The sequence below is a fragment of the Protopterus annectens genome, chromosome 3.part1, assembly GCF_019279795.1.
Source record: "Protopterus annectens isolate FY-2018-M chromosome 3.part1, PAN1.0, whole genome shotgun sequence".
NCBI lineage: Eukaryota > Metazoa > Chordata > Ceratodontiformes > Protopteridae > Protopterus > Protopterus annectens.
In genome coordinates this window covers 1530065653-1530091009 of record NC_056732.1, presented here as the reverse complement: position 1 = coordinate 1530091009, position 25357 = coordinate 1530065653, and the positions used below count along the sequence as shown (strand labels likewise).

The 25357-nt window shown below is 40.3% G+C and overlaps 1 protein-coding gene across 1 annotated transcript in view; it reads right to left on the bottom strand.

The window, feature by feature from the left end:
* The window catches only part of CDK5 (cyclin dependent kinase 5), a 650155-nt gene that overhangs the window by 525597 nt on the left and 99201 nt on the right, over window positions 1–25357 (bottom strand). The window contains exons 3-4 of the mRNA XM_044067607.1: window positions 12695–12762; window positions 12095–12155 (exon numbers count right to left, since the gene is read on the bottom strand). Coding sequence (XP_043923542.1) covers window positions 12095–12155; window positions 12695–12762 — 129 coding nt within the window. The remainder of the gene's footprint in view (window positions 1–12094; window positions 12156–12694; window positions 12763–25357) is intronic.

Genomic DNA, 25357 nt, shown 5'->3' with positions numbered 1-25357 from the left:
CCCGACTGGAGAACCTCTTTCTGTGAGGCAACAATGCTACCGCTGCACCACCGCGGATAATTCTACATAACATGTACAGCATAAAAAAAGTTTTGGAAAGGGGGGAAGCCCCCTGCATCCCCACACCCCCTTTACCTATATACACTAACTCCATGGTCACAAAACCATAGAGGAAAGGAAAACAAAAACACCATACACAGTAAATCAGAGCTTGAGCAAAAATATAAATGTGTGAAACATGGCAGTGGTCACTGCCAGTCTGCATACACCCTTTCCAGATCACTTCCCTAACAACTTCTATGATCCGAAATGACATCATCACATATTGCCTATGCAGTTCTAAATGCTTCTGTCAACTGTGATTCATCCAAAGGAGTTTTCAGTCAATTGTGTTCGACCATTATGAATAAATTACAGGTTATGTATGTCCACCAAAAGGAGTCAGGAAGGTAGTACTGGTACCCCAGACGACAAACAGGCACAATATTTAGCCACTTGCAGTAAAGTTATAAAACAGAGACTGTTTATTTGCACAAGTCAGAAATGTTGGTATTTCCAGAAGGGAAAATATGCCTAACAAGGAAGCTTCATGCCTTGAGAGACTCAACTCTGTTCATCCACAGTTTAGTAACAAAGAATATGGCCCAAGTGTATTTTATGCAACTCAAATAATGATTTTTGACTAAGTGATAAACAATAGGTATACTGTGTATACAGGTACACCACTTTCAATCAATTTTATCATTAATAATTGAGCTTTTTTTAAATGTTTTCTAAAGGAAAAGATCACACAGCCTGAATAGACTTGCATTCTTAAAAAATATAATGTACACATGGTACACAGTTGAGAGGCATCAATGTTCACACAGCAGGTAGCTTGTGGGGAATCAGGTAAACACTGCGTAGAAGCATCAACTGAGTGTGTATGAAAAAAGAAAAATTTACATAGGTTCATAGGTAGGTACTGAGGGCCTACGTAAGCCTAGCCAACAAGGTTCCCTGGCTTATGCCACCCAAGAAAGTTATTTTCCTGTGCCACTGTCGAGCAAAGACACAGAAGTGATCCCCGGGGTGTATTTCCTATTTCCCATCCACTCATTAAGATTTTTCTTGAAGAGTACATTTTGATAGCTGTTATACTACATTGTAATCAATATGAAAAGATATCCAGTTTAATCATGATTGCCAATAATGTGAGATATGGGTCTTTAAGAAGTGAAATAAATTATCAACAGAGTTATAGAAAAGCGTGAAGGTAACTCAACCATGATGTGATCAACTCAGCATGATGCAATCCACTTTATGTTAATGTTGTCAGATTTGAAAATCGAAAAAAAGTCTGGAGACTGATCTCTTACACCCGTTTAATTAAACATGCTATTTTGCAGTTAAAGACCTGCTTTTCCTTAACCATTTAAACTTATGATCTTGTTTTCTATAATATAGTGCAAACAAAAATCACTCAATATGGGAAAGTGCAACAGTCTTACAGATTCATTGTATCTAAGAATGTTAGAATTATCAGAGAGAGGCTGTGACAGTTGGAATTCACTGGACAAGTCCAGTTGCTTTAGAGAAGTTATGAGTATAACGTATTCATAGCATAGTGCATGACAGAAGTTTAGAGAAAACCCAAGATGTCTTGACAATGAAAATAAGTGATTTGGACAAAATATTTAAGCTGTTCATGTACAAACTGATCACTGTTACCCAAAGAGGGCTGCTATGGCAGTCTGCACTGAAGTGAAGAGAGATTGAGTTTAATATTTCCAAAACTGTATAAAAGTGTTAGTTTTGCACCCTCTTTACGATTTGGGACTGCTAAGTTATTCAAATGCATCTGTTGATTGCTTATTGTTTAGGAAAAACTCCAAGAAAATTGTGACTGTACAAAGATCCGATGAGATATGTAATAATGAATTACTACAAATACAAAAAAATCCAAGGAAATTTACTCATTTTAATTACAGATGATCTAGCAAGTGGACCAATTTAAAGTTACTTCAACTTTCCAATTCTGTTCTGATTTTATTGAAAGGCAAGTTGCAGTTTGTATGGCTAAAAGAACAAGTATCAGGTTTAAAGATGTTAAGATTTGCACTGGGTGTGACGAGGGTGGACAGGATTAGGAATAAGTATATTAGAGGGTCAGCCCAGGTTAGATGGTTTGGAGACAAAGCCAGAGAGGCAAGATTATGTTGGTTTGGACATGTGCTGAGGAGAGATGCTCGGTATATTGGGAAAAGGATGCTAAGGATGAAGCTGCAGGTAAGAGGAAAAGAGGAAGGCCTAAGTTAAGGTTTATGGATGTGGTGAGAGAAGACATGCAGGTGGTTGGTGTGATAGAGAAAGATGCAGAGGACAGGAAGAAATGGAAACAGATGATCCGCTGTGGCGACTCCTAATGGGAACAGCCGAAAAAAAAAAAACAGGATTACACTTTACTCCTAAGTATTTACATTCATTTGATGAAATACATCCTTTAGCAAGGGGAATGGACTATATTGTCAGTATTTTTACGAGGAAATTAATGCTGAATTGTCAATGTTTAGTTTACAAGTGGATGCTCTATTGTAATTACTGAAAATGATCAATAATCTAAAAATAGCTTTTAACAGATTCTGAAAACAGAGAGAGAGAGATCATCTGCAAAAGCTGTGATATTAATATACATATTGTACAAGTTTATTTCTTGAGTTTGTGGTCCTGGAGAACTTTGAGAACAACAACTACAATGACAGTATAAATGACTTGGTAACAAGGGGCATACTTGTTTGTCTCCTGTTCAGATCTTTACAGGGGATAATAACCTGATGTTTGCGGTGAGACAAGTGGAAACAGAGACATATATAGCATTTTTTATGGCTTGAATGAAAATATTCAGGAGAGTGACTTTTTTTAAGAAATGTAACAAGGAAAATAAAATATACTCAAATGCTTTACTTGTATTCAGAGCAAAAGAGCAAAAAAAAAAGTTGGTTATCAACATTTGTATTATAGATTAAAATCAGCCCTAACATATTATCCCGGGTCTGCCAGAATTTCATGAAGCGGAATTGAAATTCTGACATGACTAAATCTGTTATTAAAATAGCTTAATTTATTCTTAACTTTTAAATTTATTAACAAATTAAGATAGTACTTTTCAATCAGAGACAACTGAGTTAGGATTATCAGTAATAATGCTTTAGCTGACAAGTACTTATCTAATATTTCATTTATGTTTACATAACTAAATAGTTTTAAAAGAAATTAAGATATGTGATACACAGTTTTTAAAGGAATCAAAGCCTTAGTGACTTGGAGTTTTCAAGCAGTTTGAGATCTGGTATTACTTTCTGAATTCCCTTAAAGTTTAACTCCAAGTTTAATTTGTTAATTAGGTAGTCTGTTAATATCTTCAGATTGAAGTCAGCTAAAAAAAAATATATAACCTCTTCACCAATATGTGGAAACTTATAGGCACAGAGTTCCTCAAATGTATCATGGAAAGATGAAAGAATATCTTGCAGTTGTGTAAGCTACAATTACTTTCAATTCCTGAAATGTTATTACAGCTATAACTTGTAGACTAGCCAGACTTCTTGAGGGAATGACTACCTGCTTGGTCAGTTTTGGTACCTATTTTGAAAATGAAAAAGGACTGACTTCATGAGTATAATGGTACATGTGTGTTTTAGAGTTAGGCTTATCTGTATCAAAGCTGAATTGAAGATCTTTATAGAATTGAGATATACAATGTTCCAGATTAAAAATTATTTTTCACTTGCACTTTTTTTTTAAATCTGAGATGCTTTGCTGATGAGAATTTTTTGTGTCAATTTAAATGCACCTGAACTAATATCAACTGAATTATCACTGTCTTGCATTTCTGTAAAACGGAACTAGATTAACAAAACAAATTTTCAATTTCTTTCTCTTTAAGTAACTGCAGAATCATTTTCCAGGCCAGAACGATTATAGCTTTTGGTGACAGGTTACTTTGAAACAGCTTAATGAATGATTAGAAAGTTATTTCAGTTCCAAGTTATACGAGATGTGACATTTTCAGAAAGATTTGGAGTGAAGAAAAATTCAGCTTAAGTAAAATCTCAGTAAAGAAGAAAAAAGTGAAATCATTACTTAATGATTAAATACCAAGACGTGTCACAAAGGTCATGTGTTTCCATTAGGTCATGCAGTAGTTGCATGTATATGTTGCTATATAGATGCTCATGTTTACTGTAACATGAACTAAAGGTCAACTTCCAGCCTTCTAGAAAAGATAATGATTTCCGAAAGAGGATAAGAATTTAAAAGAAGTTCCAAAAAGGTTTGGTCTATCCAAACACCATGCATAATTCACACCACAACTATAAGAAAATGAAGAGCAGACGAGCAGTTGATGATACTACATCTCTCCTTTCTGAGGCTTCCTTTGCTTTCACAGGTTTGAGAGGAAAATGCTTTATAATTAGGAATGCCACCCCACATCTATAGGCTGAGTCAAAATAAAATATGATACCAATTTTTGTCTTGCATATAAGAATGCTACATACTGAATGGCAAATGTTGCAGGTTTTCAATTTCCAAAGACCATTCTGACAACAGGGTTTCACTCTAACTTCAAATAAGATTATTTTCCCAGTGCTTCAACATATTATTTAAAATTTTTAAGGAAAGACCTCTACATAGTTCCACTTTTACTATGGTTTGCATAACCTAATACGTTTTAGAGAAAGCATATAACAGAATCTCAAAACAAGTAAAAGATGTGTATTTCTTACAGCATATAAAATGACAGAAAATATCACTTTTCTAAGGATAAATTACCTATGTTCTCATTTCATAAGAATACATGATTCAGATGTATTGCGTGTTTGTCATCCTCAAAACAATGCACAAATACATTGGTTGCTAACCAAACTGCAGCAACAGAGCACCCAATTAGCTATATAAAACTACTGGGGTTACTTAGCAAAAACAAAACAAAATGGACCATATCTCTAACCAAAAATGTTCTATGACCCTCAGCTACAAAATGCAGTTAGCTGGTGATTCTAGGTGTAAAGACATGCACACAATTTTTATTTCCACAAGATAAAATTCACTATGTAAGTTCACAATGTGGGAGGGGGTAGAATAACTACACAGGCAAAATAACTGTATTAAGAAGAAATAAATACTATTTTTATTTCTGATGTAATGACTGCTCAGGGACTTCAGTGCTGCACTATGCTGGATTTGATTATATCATTTAACTTTCTGTCTACAGCAAGTTATCTATGACACTTTGCAAACAAAAACATACTTTTCTAGTAAAACGCACAGGATTGATAACTTCTGATGCAATGACACCCATTAAAGAAGTACTCAAACCATTAATATTCTTAGTACATTAAGAAGTTGTTCAAAGCACCACTGACAATGGAAATATAGTATAATGAAAAATACCACCGTGTGGCAGTGGATGTCTTTGAATCAAAGGACCAACTTCTTATAAATAAAAGGCTATCCCAGTTTCATAATGAAATCTGAAAGGGAGTGGGGGGGGGGGCGATCAGGCAGCCAACACATAGTGTTCAGCTAGAAAAAGCTTCTAATATTAGTATTCTTTCCTTAAGTGCTCTAGGGCAGCAATATGCTGAATTTGACCATACGACTAACTGCATGAAAGCACGGCACTGCAGTCTTGGAATGATAAAGGCCGAATTATACAATGACTCCCCCCATTAATCTTTACAAATGTGCATGCTGATTGGCCAGCCCAACCAGCGTGCCCATTGTAAATCTCACAATAGACCAATGGAAAAAGGTCCGGTCAGCCAGACTTCTTTCTGTTGGTACATTGCTTAAATTTTATTTTTATTTCTTAAAAAAAATAAAATAAAATCTTTACCCCGATTCCAGACATACCAGAGAGGCAGCTTGGACAAAATACTAGGGAAATCAGGTACATTATTTAAAATTAAACACAAGTACCTGATATCCCTTGTATTTCTTCCATGCTGTCTCTCTCCTACCCCTAAATTGCCCTGCAGTTTTTCTGTTTTTTTTTTAATTAAAAAAAAAACAAAAACAGATCAATGGAGACTTTCTTTTCTCCACTGCTTTCGTTTCAAAGCACTGATGTACTGGGTATGTGTGGGAACGCAAGTCCGATATGCATGCGCTGTACATCAACACAAGGAAGCAGTATACCACAAGCCGCAGAAAAACAGTAATGCGCTGTTATACAAAAACATTACTTGAGAAAAGTAAGTATTTTTTTCTTAAATAATGTCTTTGTATAATAACAATAACCGACTCCATGGTTGTGGTATACTGAAATTTACCCATGGTTGGCTTTATTTAATCACTCCGGCTTTGCCCTCGTGATTAAACCACGCCAACCGTGGGTAAATCTTCAATATACCACACCACGTCATCGGTTACTGCTTAAATAATATATATTTCTTCTTGTGAAATCTACAAGATTCTTACATCTGATGTGAGGACAACTACGTAAATATTCTACAGTACTCAGTACTACTGTGTTCTGCATACTGTTCATATAACACCCTCAATGAAAACAGAATACAACATGAAATGTCAGATCGTGACAGTAAATGCACATGATCCAAAGGGTTTAGTGCCCACATATGAAAGGCCATGGATAAAAGCATTGTTGCACTACTAAAGGTACCGAGAGAAAATGAAGTAAAGTGAAAACGAAGCATCATTGGTAAACCACCACAGCTAGAAAAAATACATAATATTATCTGAAGAAGGCTAATATAGCTGAAAGTGCTTATCAACTGTCAATTTTGTGCTCATTTTTATTTCTGTTTTTACTTGGAGATTAAAGATATTTTACATAGTTTCTTCTAGTCATGGTGGTTTACCGAAGATACTTCGTTTTCACTTTATACATTACCCGCTACTTTTGATTTGCAGGCCTCTACTGAGACCCATTCGGAGTCCGGTATGCCGCGAGATAATTTAAGTATTGAACCCAATAATACTACTGTTCTTCTCAAGGATTTCACTGGATCTCAGTTCTGAGATATTGCTGCTGACAGTAATACATAGAAGAGACCTCCTTCTATATGCACTGGAAAATACTTCTTCAGTTCAAAATAAAACAAATATACAGAATTCCAGCTATCGGGGTATAAACCACACTTGAAAATTCCACTGTACCCCCCCCACCACCACCACCACCACCACCACCTCTACCAAGGATTTCACTACATCTCACTTCTGATTTAGAGGTCACACTCCCTTTGTCAGTACAGGGAATGTAGACTTCATCTTTTATTCATTAGCAGAAAATTTGTCTTGACAGATGAAATAAAAAATATATATATATTTTTTTACTTCTGATGTAATGACAACACAATAAAGACAATAGGCTGCACTCTGTCAACATGAGCAAAAGTGGCAAACTAACACTTATTGGAAACAAAGTATAATGCAGCTTGACAGCCTATCACATTCTAATTGTCAAACAGCCCCCACGAGTGTCAGCGGCTCAACAGAAAGCACACACAACACTGATGCTAGAAAATCAGGTCATGGGGTCTATTTCCAGGTTTCAGTTACACAAAATGACTTGTCTAGCAGTTCTGTGTGCGTCAATGCACAATGAGCTGAAATTCATTACTGAGGTCACTATACCTTCCATTTCCTTTACAACCACAGATAAGAATTATATAAATCAAAGTTGCTAGAGTTTTATTTTGGGGGGGGGGGGCAGGATGGCTGCATGTGAAGGCATTGGAAACATAAATGATCCATGTGAAACAATCACTGATATGGCTTGCTCAGGAAGGGACTGTGTATATGTCTATGTACCTGGGAGGAACATGCTGGAATATGTTACTGTGGTTAGTGAAACTTCAGTACTCTTTTACATCTACCAGAGCTACCACCAACACAGGTAGATGTCTGGTAAATGTCTCTTCTGAAAGGCGCCACACTCAGGAGTGCAACAGTTTTCTGCAGTGTCGCTGTTTCTCTGGCAATTAGCACACAGGATTAAAGCTCTGACTTGGTAATGAGCTGCTTTCGGTGGCAAGGAAGGGTGCAGGGTTTGAATCTTTCTACCTTCATTTGATGATTTCCTTGTTGGAGTATAGAGAGAATGATCAAGTCTGTAAACTTAATTTTCAAGGGGTTACAATATTTGATGGCCTGTTTGGACATGGTTAACAGACCATGCTACTTTGCCAGGGATGGTCTGCCCTTACCCATCTGTGCTTTCAGATATTGGCAAAGACCTTTCCCAACCCTATAGTGCCTTTTTTTAGGCAATGCCAAACTGATAAATTTTCTGTCTTACATGAACCTAAGGAGGAATATCTGAAGGTGGTACTTTTCAAATCTAGAAATCTTAACAAGAAACTCCACTCCCTGCAAGCCTTCCCCTCCCTGGAGAATGTAGACATCTATGTAATAATGGAGACATTTGATTGAAGTTGTACAGACATCGGCAACCCAAAGCCATAATACCTTTCACACCTTTAGACCTGCCAGGGCACAGGAGAGAACCTAAGATGGAGGAGTCTCAGTCTATAGTACACACAACTTCACATCCAGACTAGTTAAAGTGTATGACCCACTGGAACTCATACATGAGCAACTTAGCATACATAGGGTCTCATACCACATCCTTGCAACTTATAGGGCCACCCTCCATGTCCCAGAAAAACCATACTACCTATCTCAATGTACTAGAGACCCTCACTGTTCAACCCAATATGATATTCAAGGAGGATCTCAACTACTCCTTTACAGACTGGGAATCCTACACCACTTCTAATGGACAAGCCCAGTGATTCCTAAACTTTGTTAATACCAACATCCTGAAACAGTTAGTCCATTCTATCACTGGGGTACAAACATCTTTGACCTTGTACTCACTTACATGGGGGGGGGGTATTTTCTTCACCCAATATAATGCATTCCCTCATTAGATCTGACCATAAGGCTGCACTGCTTGAAATAAAAAATAAATCCAGGGACCTACAGAAACCAAAAACCTTTAAGAACTAACCAAGGCTAACCTCTTTCTACTAATCGACACATTGGGCAAATTCCAAGCACCCCAAACCCAGTAAACACCATAGCATATGCTGAGATATTTACAAAATCTCTGTACAGTCATAAAAAAAGCCCTACATACTAAAACCCCGACCAGTCTAAACACGCATTTAAGGCAGTTAAATAATACTTTAAAGGAAAAAATAGCTTCTTAGGCAAAGGACAACCGCAAAGCTTTCTATAGCTGTGTCCATAACCTCAAGGGAAATAAGCAACAATGTGCAGAACTTATTGTAAATGGCATCAAACATACTGAACTGGAGGCCATTGCCAACCTTTTGGCTGACAGGTTCAGCTGAAATTCTCCCCCCACTCCCCCTTCATAGTCCAAAGGAAATACTGCATACCACAATCCCCCAACCATTACCAGGGAACAGATCATTAATGCATTTTCCAAGGCCAAAAATACTGCAGCAATGGGACCCAATAACATCCCTGCATGCTTAATAAATAGCAAGGAAAATTACCTCTCTGGTCCACTTGTATCAGTTTCGAACTGGAGCCTACAGTCAGCTTTTGTATCTAAGGAAGGAAGAAGGCTACAGTCATTCCCCTACACAAAGGAGGTCCAACCACTGATCCGGGTAACTACAGGTCCACAAGTCTGACAAACATCATATGTAAGGCCATGGAGATGATAAATGAGGATACAGGTAACCTGCAAACACTGGACCCCTCACAGTTTGGCTTGGTTAAAGGAAGGTCATGCCTATTAAATCTAATGGACTTCTTTGAGAGGGCCACCAAAGCAAAGGATGAAAGCAAGACTGTGGACACAGCTTACTTCAACCTGGCAAAGGTTTTTCATAAAATAACCCTCGCAGGCATTACAGACAAGCTTAGTAATTTAGGTAAAAACCTTCTATCAGCCATTGGATAATTAACCAGCTGAATGATAAGACCCAGGAGGTCAAAACAGGTGAGGCCACCTCCACAAAGAGGCCAGTCAACTAGCAGAGTACCCCAGGGCTTGGTACTGGACCCGCTCCTTTTTTGGTATCTACTTTTCTGAAACTGAAGCAAATGCTGAAGGTTTATGGCTGATTAAGTTTACAGATGACTGCAAGCTGGAGGCTTTCATTGACTCTCCTGCAGACAACAGCATTCTTCAAGAAGGCCCATGACTAACAAATGATGCCAAAGCCATGGTCTCAAACTCAATGCTAAGAAATGCATAATTGTACCCTTTGGGAAGTCAACCATCTCAGCTAATTACCATGTTGATAATACATCCCAAGAGTTGACCCAGTGGTCAGGGGATCTGGGAATGCATGTAGAAAGTAGCCTTAATTTTGACCATTACATGGCTACAGTGGTGAGGAAATTCTTTTACACTGCGCAACTTATAAGTAAAGGCATGGCATAGCATCTAGGTCCAAAGAGGTCATTATCCCACTGTACTCTGCCCTTATCAGACCAATCTATGTACTATGCTCCCTTTGGTATGTACCTGACCAGGAAAATGCAATAGCTAGAGGGACCTCAGAGGCTTCTTACAAAAAGAATACAAGGCATAGCAAACCTACTTTATGCCGAGTGCCTTACAGCCCTTTTCCTCTACTCGGTCTCCTATAGACTGCCAAGGGGTGATCTATGCCTGGCTTACAAGGCATCCACAAACCCCATACTTATGAATCTCCTGCATATTCGTAAGTCAAGTAGTACCAGAATACAAAGTCTAGGGACATGAATTTTCTCTGTGACTTAAAACACGCTGGACAGACAGATATTTGTCCCAGAGACTGCCCCTCCTATGGAATAGGCTTCCCATCTATGTGAAGCTGAGTTTGTCTATTACTCAATTTAAGTGCAACCTAGGCCAGTTGATGGAGAATATGATGCTTACACTGGGCCAGGCACCCATATCCCTTATGGATACAGGTAGCTTAAAATTGCCTGGCCCTCAATATCCTACTTGGATGCAAGACATTATTATTGTTTCAAGAAAACTTGGCTAGGCTTTGAAAGCCCCCCCCCCATCCCCCATCCCCTGATCGTTAGCCTAGTAATGATCTATGAATCTATAATGAAACATGTGCCCAAGAACTTCAAAAATCTTCTGTGCATCCCCCTGAGATCAGACTGTAATGACAGGGTAAAATAGTCCTAGTTATGTATTTCAATTTGTCATACTATACAGTGACCTCTGCCAAGCCATTGCAACAATCTTTTCACTGTGATCACCTAATTGCCTTTTCCTTTCACCCACAGAATGGTTCTCCACAAAGACAGCTATTTCTGGTGGTCGCCCACAATGTCCGATTGCCATAAGTGGCAATTACAATGGCCCCAGCAATGTATTTCAACTTGCTGCTACAGGACATCCCAGCACTACATATTACAAAGATGGATTATACTGTAGGCAGTGTGTACTGTCTCCAGCGCCTACAGATTTTTTTTTTATATAAATTTACTAGCAAGAAAACATACATGTACCTACAAAGGGAAAACGATCTTCAAAGATCAGAGTGTCTTCTCCCTTCAGCACTCTTGAATCAAAATTAATAGTGACTGCAGGGAAAGGAAAGCACTGAAATTGGTTGTTAAGCAACTGATGTCCAGTGCTTAGCATGAATAGTAATAGGACATGGGCTGACTTGTCACTAGCGTTTACCACTCTAGTTTTGCTGTCTCACACTGAATGAAAATAACCAATTCAATAAGTCAGAACACACAATGCTGTTTTAAATTTTGTACTGTTTTTACCAATTAAGCATATCTGAAAAGCCTGATAACACTTCCACAAGCACGACTTCCCTCTCCTGCCAAAAGCACACATTAGAAAATAAAACTCCATTCAAATGTATATACTGTTTGCAGTAAGTGACCTGTCAACCACACCATACACACTGAGGCACTCACTTTTTTAAACTTTTAAACTTAGGGCTGTGCATTCCCAAGGGCTTGTTACTTGGGATCCTATATGTCCTTAATCAAGAGTAAGGACAACAAAAGGAATAGTCAAGATTTGCCTCTGGTGTGTATGTGTTTTTCATAAAAAATGTTGCCACTTGTATTATGATACTCTTACCTGATCACAGTATTCAAAGACTAATGTAAGTTTCTTATCACTGTGAAGCACATCATGTAACCTGTGAAAAAAGGAAAAGGTGAGTCTTTAAATGCTCAGATATATGCTTGTTGCATAAGTGAAAAGGCATCTTTACAGTAAAAAAAAACAAAACTGAAACTTCTTCGGCAACTCTACTTGCTCTAACAGAAGCCCTAACAGGGCAAAATGTACATTTTCTTTCTTTTCCCATTTTTATTCCTCAAGGACTCACACACTTTAACAGTCTATAACCGAAAGCAAACAGGAGACAGGTAATCTTCAAGCAAAGCTCTGTAGAGATTGGGGGCTTGCCACATCAATATAAATAGTAAAAAGCAGTTAATTTGTTTAGTTTCAAGTCCCACAACAAACAGAAAGGATAGATTTATGGGTTTACTGAAAAAGGATATGTATCCAGCTAGAATAGCCCGGTTAACAAATGTAAAATAAAATAAAAATAATTATGATGTTTATGATTCACCTATGGCAGAATGATACAACCAGCTTGCTGAAATTAAATTCAGTTAATAGTAGTTACCACTCACTAACCTACATGTAATGCTGATCGTCTTTGCTTACCTGACAATGTTTTTGTGTTTTAGTTCCTTCAAAAGACAGATTTCCCGGAGGGCAGAGCTTGGAACACCCTGCAACCAGAAGAGACAAAAAGTGAGTGAACAACACCATGACCCAAAGGGCATTATAAGCTGAGCAACTTTTCAGATTTCTGTTAACAACAAGCAACCTGTATTACCAGATCTGTTGATAAGCAGCATTTAGTAGGCCAGATGGCCTTTTTTTGTGTGTTCAAGAACATTAAACTTAAAAATGTCAAACATATCTGATTTTCTAAGCACTTACATTTCTTCTGCAAACTGAGTCAACTTTCTTTAAACAAGACTGTCTTGGACTTTTGTTCCAGCTGATAGTGTATAACAAAAATCTTGTGGATTACAACACTATACAAAAGATGAAAAGCATGATCATCTTATCATTAACAACCAAACAGGTCATGATGACAATCTGAACCTCAACAGTACAGCTCAGCTTAATCAGTGGATCAAAATTACAAATGCACAGGCTAAAATGGAAAACTGCACCAGATTCTTTACAGCCTATGGTAAAGTATAAATGAAATTACAGGGTTCAGTTTTTATAGAATGAAGATGATATGCAGTGTATAGTTCAATGTACAAATGTTTACACATATTTCAGAATTCTGAAAAACCTTACACAGGCATCATTTATATTCTCCTAGTTTTGTCAGGAAGAGTTGACCAATACCCTGTCCCATGCATTACCAGAAAAGGAAAGATTGCAAGGCTTTCTTCAGTACTACCAGACTGCCAATGCAGTGCTATTTTAATGACTTGAAAAGGAAAGTACAGTTGTGTAAGAACATATCATAACAGTAGATGTTTCAGTAGCCTTTGGCTAACTTGAGTTGTTTCCTGCCTAAGAAGCAACAAATGACCTGCTTCAAAACTCTGGCTCCTCCTACACCTCCTCTCTTTCTGCTGACTGGCCAGCACCAATCAGATATGTAGCAGCTAAAAGAAAGTGACTTCAGGACTTTTCTTCCCACAGAACAAATATAGGAAGCAACCTCATCCTGAACCTCTAAACAGATATGAGCACAAAAGTATCTTATTTTCAAAACACACACACACACACACACATATATATATATGTATATATATATATATATATATATATATATATATATATATATATATATATATATATATATATATATATATATATATATATATAAGAAAAATGGGAATGGTGGGTGGGTGCAGCTACTGCAAAGTATGTAATTCAAACATCTACTTATTATGTAAGTTCTTATACAACTGTGCTATGTTCATCATTCTCACAGCTGCAGTAGCCCTTGGCTATTCAGGTTGATTACCAAAGTTTATCCATCCTGGAAGAAGGAAGGATCAGGGTCCAACAGCCCCTGGAGAATGGTCTTTGCAAAGCTACACCAGACCTGGAAAGGGAACCCAGTTTGCAATGCTTTGTAAATGTATGCACAGAGGACCATGTAACTGCCTCTAGAATGCTTCTAGAGTTCATCGTTTCTTTTTTTAATTTCTCCAAGTCTTTCTTTTTTTACCCTTTTGTTGTATTGCCATGACAGGAATGGACACCATTCATAAGTCAAAGTATGATTAAAGTTCATGAAATTAGTATTGTTTCAATCTTTGATGACAGCCAGAAGTGCTCTTTGCAGCACCCACAATGTGCCCAGTAATGACTCCTTCTGCAGTTCATATGGCGTTACATGTATCAGTAACATATCTTAAGTTGTTGTTGTTGTGTCTTTCGGCTTTTCCTGGTTAGGGGTCACCACAGCGGAACTCCGGTCTGCTAATGACTGGCAGTAGATTTTTACGTGCCGAGTTGCCAGCCCTGACACACAACCTTCAACAAAGGTACACCCATTCATGCATGTCTCCACACAGAAGACGCTCTAGCTGAGAATCGAACAGGACAACATCTTACTGTGAGGCGACAACGCTACCGCAGCACCACCAAGTACAATTGTAAATTCTTTTTTATAAAAGACCCGTTGCTCCTAGTACGACTTTGTGTCTCTCTGTTGTAAGATGCTGTAGTCACTGGGTGTAGAAATTTTAATGATCAATGTTACTTTTGTTTTCTTTTCATGGACTACTCTAACTGGCTTTCTTGCATCTATTTTTTAACTGTTGATAATGGGTGATCCCATGTGACAAACTTCATAATTTTCACAATACTTTCTGGCTCGTATTTCCAATGGTTTTCAGCTACTTCAATATTATGTTTGCACAATCCCCAATGCAACATTCTTGCCACATTATTAGGCTTTTTAATGTACAGTCCTTCTGCCATTAGTATATCACAACCAGCAACAAGATATGCAACTTTTTTCCAATTCTGTTTTACAAGGCATACATGTCTGTTTCTCCCACATGTTCAATGGAATTTGTAAACCAACATTATGTAGTCCACTATCCTGGGCCGCCAATATTAACCTTTCATCTTCTGGTTTTAATTCATCTCTCCTTAACCACTCCTGCATTCGATCCTGATCAACATGAGGCTGTTCCAGGAGTTTTCTATATTTGCAACTATATTTATGCAAGTTCCATATTTCTTGACTTCTCATCTGATCCTTCACCTTATATTCTTTCTTCTGTTTTTTTGTCACATTCAGTTGCTGCCTGATTTTTATCTACTTCTGGTTTGGTATCCATTCCTGCTTGTCACTGATATGTTTCTGCTAAACTAAGCAGGGAAGTCACCTTAGACTTATTCACCTCATATTTTAAAACTTTCACTACATTTGGGTCTTGTGAAGTCAGAAGATATGTGTGCAGTCCTATGATTGCAAATCTATGCATGTAATCAGTTTTGAGGAGGCCCATACCTCCTTCAGAACGGGGAATATATAGTCTTGGTATACACTGATTTTTATAAATCATTTAATAAGCATGAAGCATTCTTCTTGTTTTCTTGTCCAACCGATCCAACACCTTTTGGGGCCAGTCGATCACTCCAAAACTGTAACTTAGGACAGGAACAGCAAATTGGTTTATAACTTGGACTTTGTTCTTAGATATTAGTGCTGTTTTCAGTAGTAATTTTAGTTTTCTAAAATATTCCTTACTAAATTTTATTTGCATTTGTTCATATTTTATTGTTGGTCCTTCATCAGGTCCCAAATATTTATACACTCACTCTTGCACAACTTCTTTTACATCACATTCCTGTCCCAGGCTGAGGTTTTTTTGGTGCTGCAGCTTTCCTGCTTTAAAGGTTGCTTTTGCATATTATCAAGGTCAAATGACATTCTTACATCACCTGAAAAAGTTTTGACCACTTGAAGTTATGCTTTCAGTTCCTCATCTGATGAACTATACAGTTTTAAATAATCCGCAAAAAGAAGATAAGTCTTTGTACTTTGCTGCTTTCTGGAAGCCAAAGTGTAGTCATGAGCTAATCTGTTAACTAGACAGCTTAATGAGTTAAGGGTAAGACAAAAGTGCAGCGGTGACCTGTCACCCTGGAATATCCCCCTTTGAATTTTTATCCCTGGAATAATAATTTGTCCTTTATCATGGCTTAACTGCAGAGTGGTTTGCCACTGGTTTCATGGTCGCTGTAATGTAATCGATCAGTGTGGGGAGTATCTTATACATTTTTAAGGACTCCTTTATCCTTCAATGTGGAATACTGTCAAATGCATTGTTGTAGTCTATCCATGCCATGCTTAGATTCTTCCGCTTTTTTCAGTTTTCCATTATGACTTTAACAACAAATGATTCTTGGTTCCAAATGACTTTCTTTTGTTACCCTTATGTTCCACTGCCATGACTGAGTTTTCTTGTAAATGACTATAAACTCTGTCGGAATCAGTTCTAGTGTACAGTTTATATGTCATTGGAAGGATCACGAAATGCTGAGGAGCTACCTCCCACACTACCAAAGCCAGCCATCACAGAAGTTAAGACCTGGTGTCCCTCTGCTAATTGAAGTACCACATCACTGTGGCATTGTCTGTGATCACATGCATTATCTTGAGATCCCAGATTTAAAAAAAAAATAGTAGTAGTGATGCTGCTGAGTGGATCACAGCTAGCATCCCTTTCACATCAATGTGCTTTGGGCTGTGTGACAAGCCCCACAGGCCACACCTTTTTACCCTCTTTGAAACTGCTCTCCATGCAAATTCTGAGGCATTTATCAGTACAAACTGTGTCTGAATTCTAAATTACATGCAGTCTCTAGCCATGAAGTTCCTTTTTAATAAGGCCCAAAACTGGAATCCGAAGTTACAGAAGATGATGATGACTTCTCATGAATCCTAGAAACCTGACCCTGTATGACAAAGTCAAAGAGGGTTTTAAATATTTACCTAAAACTCCAGAGTTGTGAGGAAGGAGAAAATCCATTTTAAAGACTCCTGACCTCAGAGAAAAGACTCTACAAAGATAAATAAATTGTCTAAATAAAGACATATGAAAATGCCTGGAAATCTGTAAAGGACTATTCCAGGGAGCTGTTCATAACCCAAAGAGTTATACAGAGAAGGAATAGTGTGACACAGACAGAGAATCTAAGAAGGAAAAGATTTAGAACTTGTCACTGAAATAAACTCTTTTGCCCTTGTGGCCTAAAGGCACTGAGATCTCTTATTTGTAGGGTCAGCACATGATTGCAAAGGGAGAGAGTGAGGTTTTGTATCTGGAACATAGTTAGAAATATAGTGGAAGGAGGAGAGGGGAATGAAGGAAAAATGTAGGTACTATCATTCCAAAAGTGTAGCTCACCCCCTTTCCTGAAAAGGATCCCTGTATTTTATAAATGTTGATCTCCTCCTGCCATCTCTTCTTTGTACCTTGTTTGCCAGAAAAGGTAGCGACTGTTTAGATATTTTTTGGAAGTAAGTATAGGCTCTATTTGGGTTATAATGGGGGACCTGAAAAACGTTTACCTCTCTAAACTAATTTCTCTTTCTCATTCATATTATTTGAGAACCATAGTAGAACCCAAGTAGTACAATTATTAAACATAACTTCTTTATATAAAACAGAGTTGAAAATCTCAGATTTAACTTCACCTGTGAACCTTTGATTATGTAGCCAGACATATCTCCTTAGAACAGTAGTAGTGGCCCTAGACACTGTATTTGCACAGACACACATACATCTTAGGGCATGTTTAAAGATCTGGTGAATATTAGAAATAATGAGAGTCATAAGGGAAGTATCCTCTGTAAGCAGATAAGTAGAATATTCCCTTAAAGTTTCATCACAATGTAACAAACTATCACATATGGCCCTGGTAACTGAGAATACTGAAAGCCATAGGAGGCAAAGAGGAAATCCTCTTCCCAAATTTATCCTATACCTCACCATCTTTATCCCTAGGACAGAGGCTAGGATTCATCAAAAGCTAATGCCAGCTGATGCAGAAATAGCTGCAGGATCACATAGAAGATGAAAAAAGAAGAATTTGTTAGACTTTATAGAGTTTCCCTGGCTATCTGCCTTTTTAGGGACTGAGGACTAGAAATCAGGATTAGTGTAGAAAAGGATGGCAAAAAGGAGGACTAAGTATAGCATGCAGGACCTCCACCTGTCATAACTCATATCATCTCCTCATTTCCTACAAAAATACATCATTCATCCTGGAAACAAACCCAGAAAAGGAAAACTCTTCTAAGGGAGCTGAGGCATATGTGCTTTCCCCAGAATCAGAGTCCCAGCCTTGGGAATCCATAGGTGTGACAGAATTCTGCCTCTATCTGTGTCACACATTTCTATCAGCTGGATAGTCTGAACCAGAATAGTGCTCAAGTAAGGATTTCTGAATTCCAGGACCAACTGCCTGCAATAAACTCCTAGCTTAGGTAAGAATTTCATCTTTATGTACTACAAGTGTATCCTTAGATGAACTATGTCTAAACTTTTGTTTCTTTGTCCTAGGTAAAGTATCCCTGGAAGAAGACTGACTGGGAGATGGCTCTTCATCCCAGGCAAATGGCCTCTTGCCCCATTTACCCAGAGAAGATTCTTCCGAAGCATCTTCCCAACCCAAAAAAAGGAAAATTTTCTCCTATGCCTATACTGGACTCTATAACAGCCACAGAGGATGTGTATGACCCCTGGTTTGTGATGGCAGAAGTAGGAACACCAGGTGAATTCAGACAGATCAGTGGAAGAGCTGAGGAACAATTAATGTCTCCTACATGATCTCCCACCAGAAGCTAAAGCACTGACAAAGCCAGTGGTGACAACAAGGACTCACTTTTAGTCATTTTTTTCTTTTTATGCAAACTGGGAGAAGAACTAGCAGGACCAGAGTGAGCATCCATACTGTGACCCGGGAAGAATACTAATTGTTGGTAAGCAGTTCTGGAAAGAGTTGGCTGGAAGGTAAGTTGTCACAAAGTGATCATAAATAGCACATTTACACTTACAATTTCCCTATGAAGTGTTCTCCACTGGGGACTTATCTGCAAGAAATGAAACTTTAAAAAATAAGTTATGTACTCACCATAAAGTTCCATGTTTGTACTCCATCTCACCCTTCATTCTTACACATGGGTTCGGAGCCGATCCTCAGCTCCGACTCGGCCTATTACAAAGCTCAAAGTCTTCTATTTGGCTCGTGGCTAGGTAGGTAGGTATCCCATGGTGCACCAGTACAATCCCCAGATCCTGTTTGCTGTTAAACTACAGAAAGACAGAACTAAGGCATATCCATAAAGAACAACAATAATGAAAAGTCTCCACCTGTTATGGAAAACGTATCCTGTCTCCAGATCCTTCCAGGACGGGGGTAGGAGGGTGGGTTCGTAAGAATGAAAGGCGAGATGGACTACAAACATGGAACGTTATGGTGAGTACATAACTTCTTTATGTTCTGTAGTCCTATCTCACCTTTATTTTTACACATGGGACAGCATCCCTAGCACCTTATTCTTGGGTGGCTCACGGAAAGATACTCCTGAGTACCGTGGAACTAAAGGAGGCTCTACCCCTACTGGTCAGGTTCAATTTGTAATGAGTAATAAAAGTGTGAGGGGTGGCCCAGGTCGCAACTGCACAAATATTATCAATAGGAACCCTGGCTTGGAAGGCTGCAGATGTAGTCTGGGATCGTGTAGAATTAGCCTTAATCTTGAACGGTAAAGGCTTTCCATTGGAAGAATAAATTAAAGAAATACAACTCGAAATCCAATTCGAAAGGGTCACTTTGGAGACCGGGAGACCAAATCTGGGGTCAGAGAAGGATACAAACAATTGGTCTGACTTCCTGAATTCCTTACTCCTGTGCAGATAGAACCGTAATTGTCTGTGAACATCCAACTGATGACATCTGTATTCTGCTGCACTGGAATGATTATGGAAGAACAGCAGCAGCTCTATAGTTTGGTTCAAGTTATTATGAGAGCACACTTTAGGGATAAAGGATGGATTTGAGCGAAGAGATACTCTATCTTTGTGAAAAATCAGATAAGGGGGCTTGACAGAGAGTGCTTGTAATTCTGATACTCATCTAGCAGATGTGATGGCTACTAGAAACAAGGTCTTCCAAGACAGAAACTTCAACAGGCACGAATGAGCAGGTTCAAAGGGTGAAGACATAATTTTGGACAAGACGAAGTTTAGATCCCAGGAAGCTACTGGTTCCTGAAAGGGAGGTCTCAGCAAAGTAGTACCTTTGAGGAAGGTTTTACACAATCTGTGTGACATCAGGTTAGACTCACGGTGACCCAAGTGAAAATTTGATATTGCTGCCAAATTAACCCTAATTGTGCAGCAGCAGATCCCTGGTGAAAAAGTTCAGACAAAAATTCTAAAACCACTGGAATGGATGTGGTGTAAGGGTCAACATTCCTTTCTTCAGCCCAGACAGAAAACCTTCTCCATTTGCTAGTGTATAACTTTCTAGTAGAGGGTTTATGAGAAAACGTGAGAATGTGGGTCACAAGCGGGTGAAAAATCATGAAGCCTGACTAGGGATGGAACTGGAACAGCCATGCTGTCAAGTTGAGGGTGTGAAGACTGGGGTGAAGAGAGCCTGACATGTGTGTCAAGAGATCTGGCACTGGGTCCAGAGTCCATGGATCGTCTAGTAGATGAGGCCCAAGAAAGGGGAACCAAATCTGATGAGGCCAGTAAGGAGTGATGAGAAAATCAATTTGCTTCCCACCAGTTTCGCTTTCTGAATCTCTTTGGATATGAGAGGAAAGGGGGGGAAAGCACAAAGGAGACCCAGGGGCCAATTGTGAACAAGTGCGTCTCTCAGCGACTCCCCAGGGAGGGGGATAAGGGAAAAGTAGCTGTTGCATTTGGAGTTGATCGGACTGGTGAAAAGATTGCAGCAAGGCTGTCCCCATTTGCGGAAGATCTGTTCCACTATTTCCTGCTTCAGAGACCACTCATGAGGCATCAAGATTGCCCAGCTGAGTTTGTCGGCTATCACGTTGGTTGTCCCTGGGACGTGCATTGCCACTAGAAAGCACTGGGAAGATATTGCCCATTTCCAAACGCGAATAGCCTTCCGACAAAGGGGGTAAGATCTGGTTCTGCATTGTTTGTTGAGATACCATACCACCGACATGTTGTCTGATTGGATTGCTATCGTCCCAAGAGGAAGAAGGTCTTGAAGTGCTTGCAATGCCAGAAGCACTGCCCTCATCTCTAGGACACTGATATGCAGGTGAGTCTCGTGATCTTGCCATGTGCCTTGGACAGTCCTGCCTAGATAATGACCCCCCCACCCTATCTGTAAGGCATCCGTGGTCACAGTAGCAACGGGTTAGCGAAGAAGGAATGGAGTGTCTGTCGTTGGTTGGGTTGGATCCACCAACGGAGGTGCTTTTTGCAAGACTGTTAAAATGATGTGGTGGGATAGAGGCAGTTGATGAAAGGACCACTGGGACAACAGAAGCCACTGAAGAATTTACATATGTAATCTGGCAAGAAGGACTAGCAATATGGTGGAGGCCATGCTTCCTAAGAGTTTCAGTACTGTCTTTGCCTTGACATTTCGGAGGGGGAGTAGACGGAGAACTTGTTGTATGATGTTCTGTGCTCTTTCTGCAGGAAGACAAGCTAACATGGCGACTGTGTATTTCTGCACCTATAAAAGTCACAAATTGAGAGGGCGATAAGGCAGACTTTTCCCAATTTATAGCAATCCCAAACTGGCCACAAAGTTGGATAGTGGAATCACTGGTTTGAAGGAGTAGATGCCTGGTGGAGGCGGTCAGGAGCCAGTCGTCCAGGTACGGAAACACATGGAATCCTAGACATCTCAGGTGAGCTGTCACTACTGCCATACATTTGGTGAACACCCTGGAGGCTGTGGTGAGACCAAAGGGCAGAGCACAAAACTGGTAGTGGCTCCCAGCCGGAAGCGTAGGTGGCTCCTCGACACTCTGTCCATTTTTATATGGTAGTACGCATCTTGGAGGTCTATTGAGCACATCCAAGTGTCTTTCCCTAATAGAGAGAGTATAGACTGCAGTGTCACCATCCAGAACGTGTCCTTCTTTATGGATTCGTTTAATTAGCTGAGGTCCAAGATGGGCCTCCAGTCCCCTGTACATGTTGGCACTAAAAAGAATTTGGAGTAAGTTCCCAATCCTACCTTGTCTGCGGGGATGGTTTGGATGGCTCTGTTGGCGAGCAACTTGTTCACTTCTACAGTTGCGTGATCCCTGTGACTGGGTGGAACATCTGGGATCCTCTTAGGAATGTGAGGTGGAAGAGAAAAGGTTACGGAATAACCTCTGGTGATAATTCTTTGTACCCATTTGTCTCGGATGATGCTTAGCCAGGCTTCTGGATACAAAGAAATGAGACCCCCGACTGGCTCCAGAGAAGCACAGCTGGGCCCCACATCAGGAGCGCTGATAGGGACGGCCTCAAAATGAATCACGGCCTCCCTGGTTTTGCGGTCCACCCCTGCCTCTAGGGAGATGTCTACCATTTGCTCCTCCTCCTCTGCCTCTGAAGGAGGAGTCACCCTGTGCATCCGGGAAAAACCTCTGGGACTTCTTGAACCACATCTTACCACCTCTTTGACCCTTGGGGTATGGTCTAGAGGGGATGGTAAAACGTACTCACACCGCAGTTCGCGTTTTTCCTTCTTGCTTGCACCTGGTTAGTGTGTCTTTCACCTTAGGTCCAAACAAGGAAGAACCGTCAAAGGGGGCGTTGGTAATGGTAGAAATGAATAGCTCCGCAAAATTACACAAGCGCATCCAGGAGTGCTTCCTAAGGGAAACTCCTGAACCTGTTGCCCTGCTCGCTCCATCTACTGTATAAGAAATCAGCCTCATGGAGGAGTTAACAATGGAATTCAAGGTGGACAACTGAGCAGACACCTTATCAGGGACTCCTTCAGTGGATGTACCTTGCAGAGAGTCTCTCCCAACTCTTTAAGGAGATCTCTCTGAAGTCTTGTAAAATATGTTAGGTAGTTCAGCGATCTGAGAGTGAATGCCGCTGACGAAAAGATACGCTTCCCTTATCTATCCATCGTTCGAGACTCCTTGTTCGGCGGATGGACAGATGAAGTCTCCACTAGTTCCTTCTTAGTGGCCGCCGCCACCACCATGGCATCTACCGGAACGCCCTTGGACAAAAATTCCTTCTCCTTGAGTGCTAACAAAAATTTATTGGGTCTCCTGGGGACTGGCTCCATAGCATCTGGAGTCTCCCACACCTTTCGACTAACAAGGTCTAGAAGTTCGTCAAGAGGCTGAAGGTTGAGACCGAAAGCCTTCAGGTACACTGACTCCTCATCAGAGGGGGTAACAGTGGGCCAGCCGCACCTCTACTTAAGGATCTCTAAGATGTCTACAATGGAGACATCATCAGAGGATGACTTGGGGGACCCTTCTGGCTCCTCCAGGTCAGTGTTGGAGGTAAGAGACTCATCCTGGGAGTCTACATGCTTCTTCTTGCATGTCCTCTTCTGAGGGGGTCCTCAGAACGATATTCCGGGGAGGTCTCGGAAGAGTGGGGGCCACCAGCCGGGGGCTCCTGAGGTTGTGGGTCTCTGCTGTCGAAAGCGGGAGTAGGTGCTGAGACGGAGGTCGGTGCCCGAGGGGGAAGAGTGTCGGTACCTCTGGGTGGAGCTGATGAGCGGGACAGCACACTCTGCATCATCTCAGAGGCAGACCTCTCCGGCTCTGAAGATCTCCTCGGCTACGAGGAGACAGAGGAAGTCATTGGCTCCAGAGCCATCGGCTCCAAGATAGATGTAGGATCCAAGATCATCCTAGCCGACGCACCGAGAGGGAGACTCGGAACTGAAGAGGTCCGAGTCCAAGTGTCCTCGTCGGGGCCAACTGGGGAACGTCGGCTCCTAGACACCCCGGACTGCACCAAAGGTGTCGGAGCAGAACTCAGCACCGAGATAACCTCGAGGGGAGCTGGAACCGAGGGTTTCACAACCAGCGGTACCGAACACTCCAGCTCCAAAAGCCCAGCACAGCTCGGAGGAACCACAGCACAGGAAATGGACTCAAGCGGCTCCGGGACCGACTGGGTCGGAGCCAGTTGCATTTTTGGCAAGGCAGACTTCTTCAGGAGTCTCAGCACGACTCTCTCCACATCTTCTTCTGATAGGCTCCTGGAAGATCTGGAAGACAGTGTGGGAGATCTGGACCTCTGTAAGATAGGGGACCTTGAAGTTGGGGAGACCGGCAATGGCTCTCTGGACCGACACTGATGTTTGCTATGAGTGGTCGGCTCTAAAATGCATGGGACCGACACTGGAGTCATAGTATCAACGGCCTCGATTGGTTCCAAGATTAGTGGAGCTAAGGAGGGTGAAGTCTTGCCTGGTTTAGAAAGTTTAGGAGGCGGTTCCGAAGCACCGGATGGCACCGGGGAATGCCTCTTGGAAGGTTTAGCATTTTCTTTTTTTGATGCAGAATGAATGATTTAGATGAAGAAGACGAACTGGCCAAGTCTTCCTTGAAAGAAGGCTTGAAAAGACCTTTTAATATTAGTTTGTTCTTCCTCTCCTGTAAGACCCTGGAACTGAAAAGAATGGCAAAACAAACAAGTTTCTTGCAGATGGATGGCTCCAAGGCAATACACACAATTACTGTAGCCATCGGTAACTGACATTTTCTGAGAGCATTTTACACATTTCTTAAACCCCGAGGGTTTGTGATCTTTTGCCTCTTTAGACATGGCATCGGACAAACAGCAAAAATGACGCAACCCAAACACAACGAGGACTAGGTCCTCTAACTTAAATGGGCCTAGCCCTTACCACACTAAAACTCACACGCCATGAGGAATAGGTCCTCTAACTCAAATGGGCCTAGCCCTGGGCAGAGAAAAAAAGTGAGAAAACTAGGTCCTCTAACTTAAATGGACCTAGGGAAAAAAAAAAAAAAAAAGGAGACTAAAGGTCAGAGACTACCAAACATACTGCACGCACACACAAAGTATGAGCCAGAAATTGTCCAACTGTCTCAGAGGAACTTTACTCAAATTCTACATCGTAGAACAAAAAGGGTCGGAAATATCAAAGAACCCTTGTAAACTAATAGCTAAATATCCAACTAACTAATATCTAGGCAAAAATAGTCTAATGCTAACTATCTAATACTAATAAACACTGTACATGGAAAAGGTTAAATTGAGCACAAATGTGCACCTTAACAGTAAGCACTAAATATTAAGGTAATAACTATTAAACTACCAAACTCTC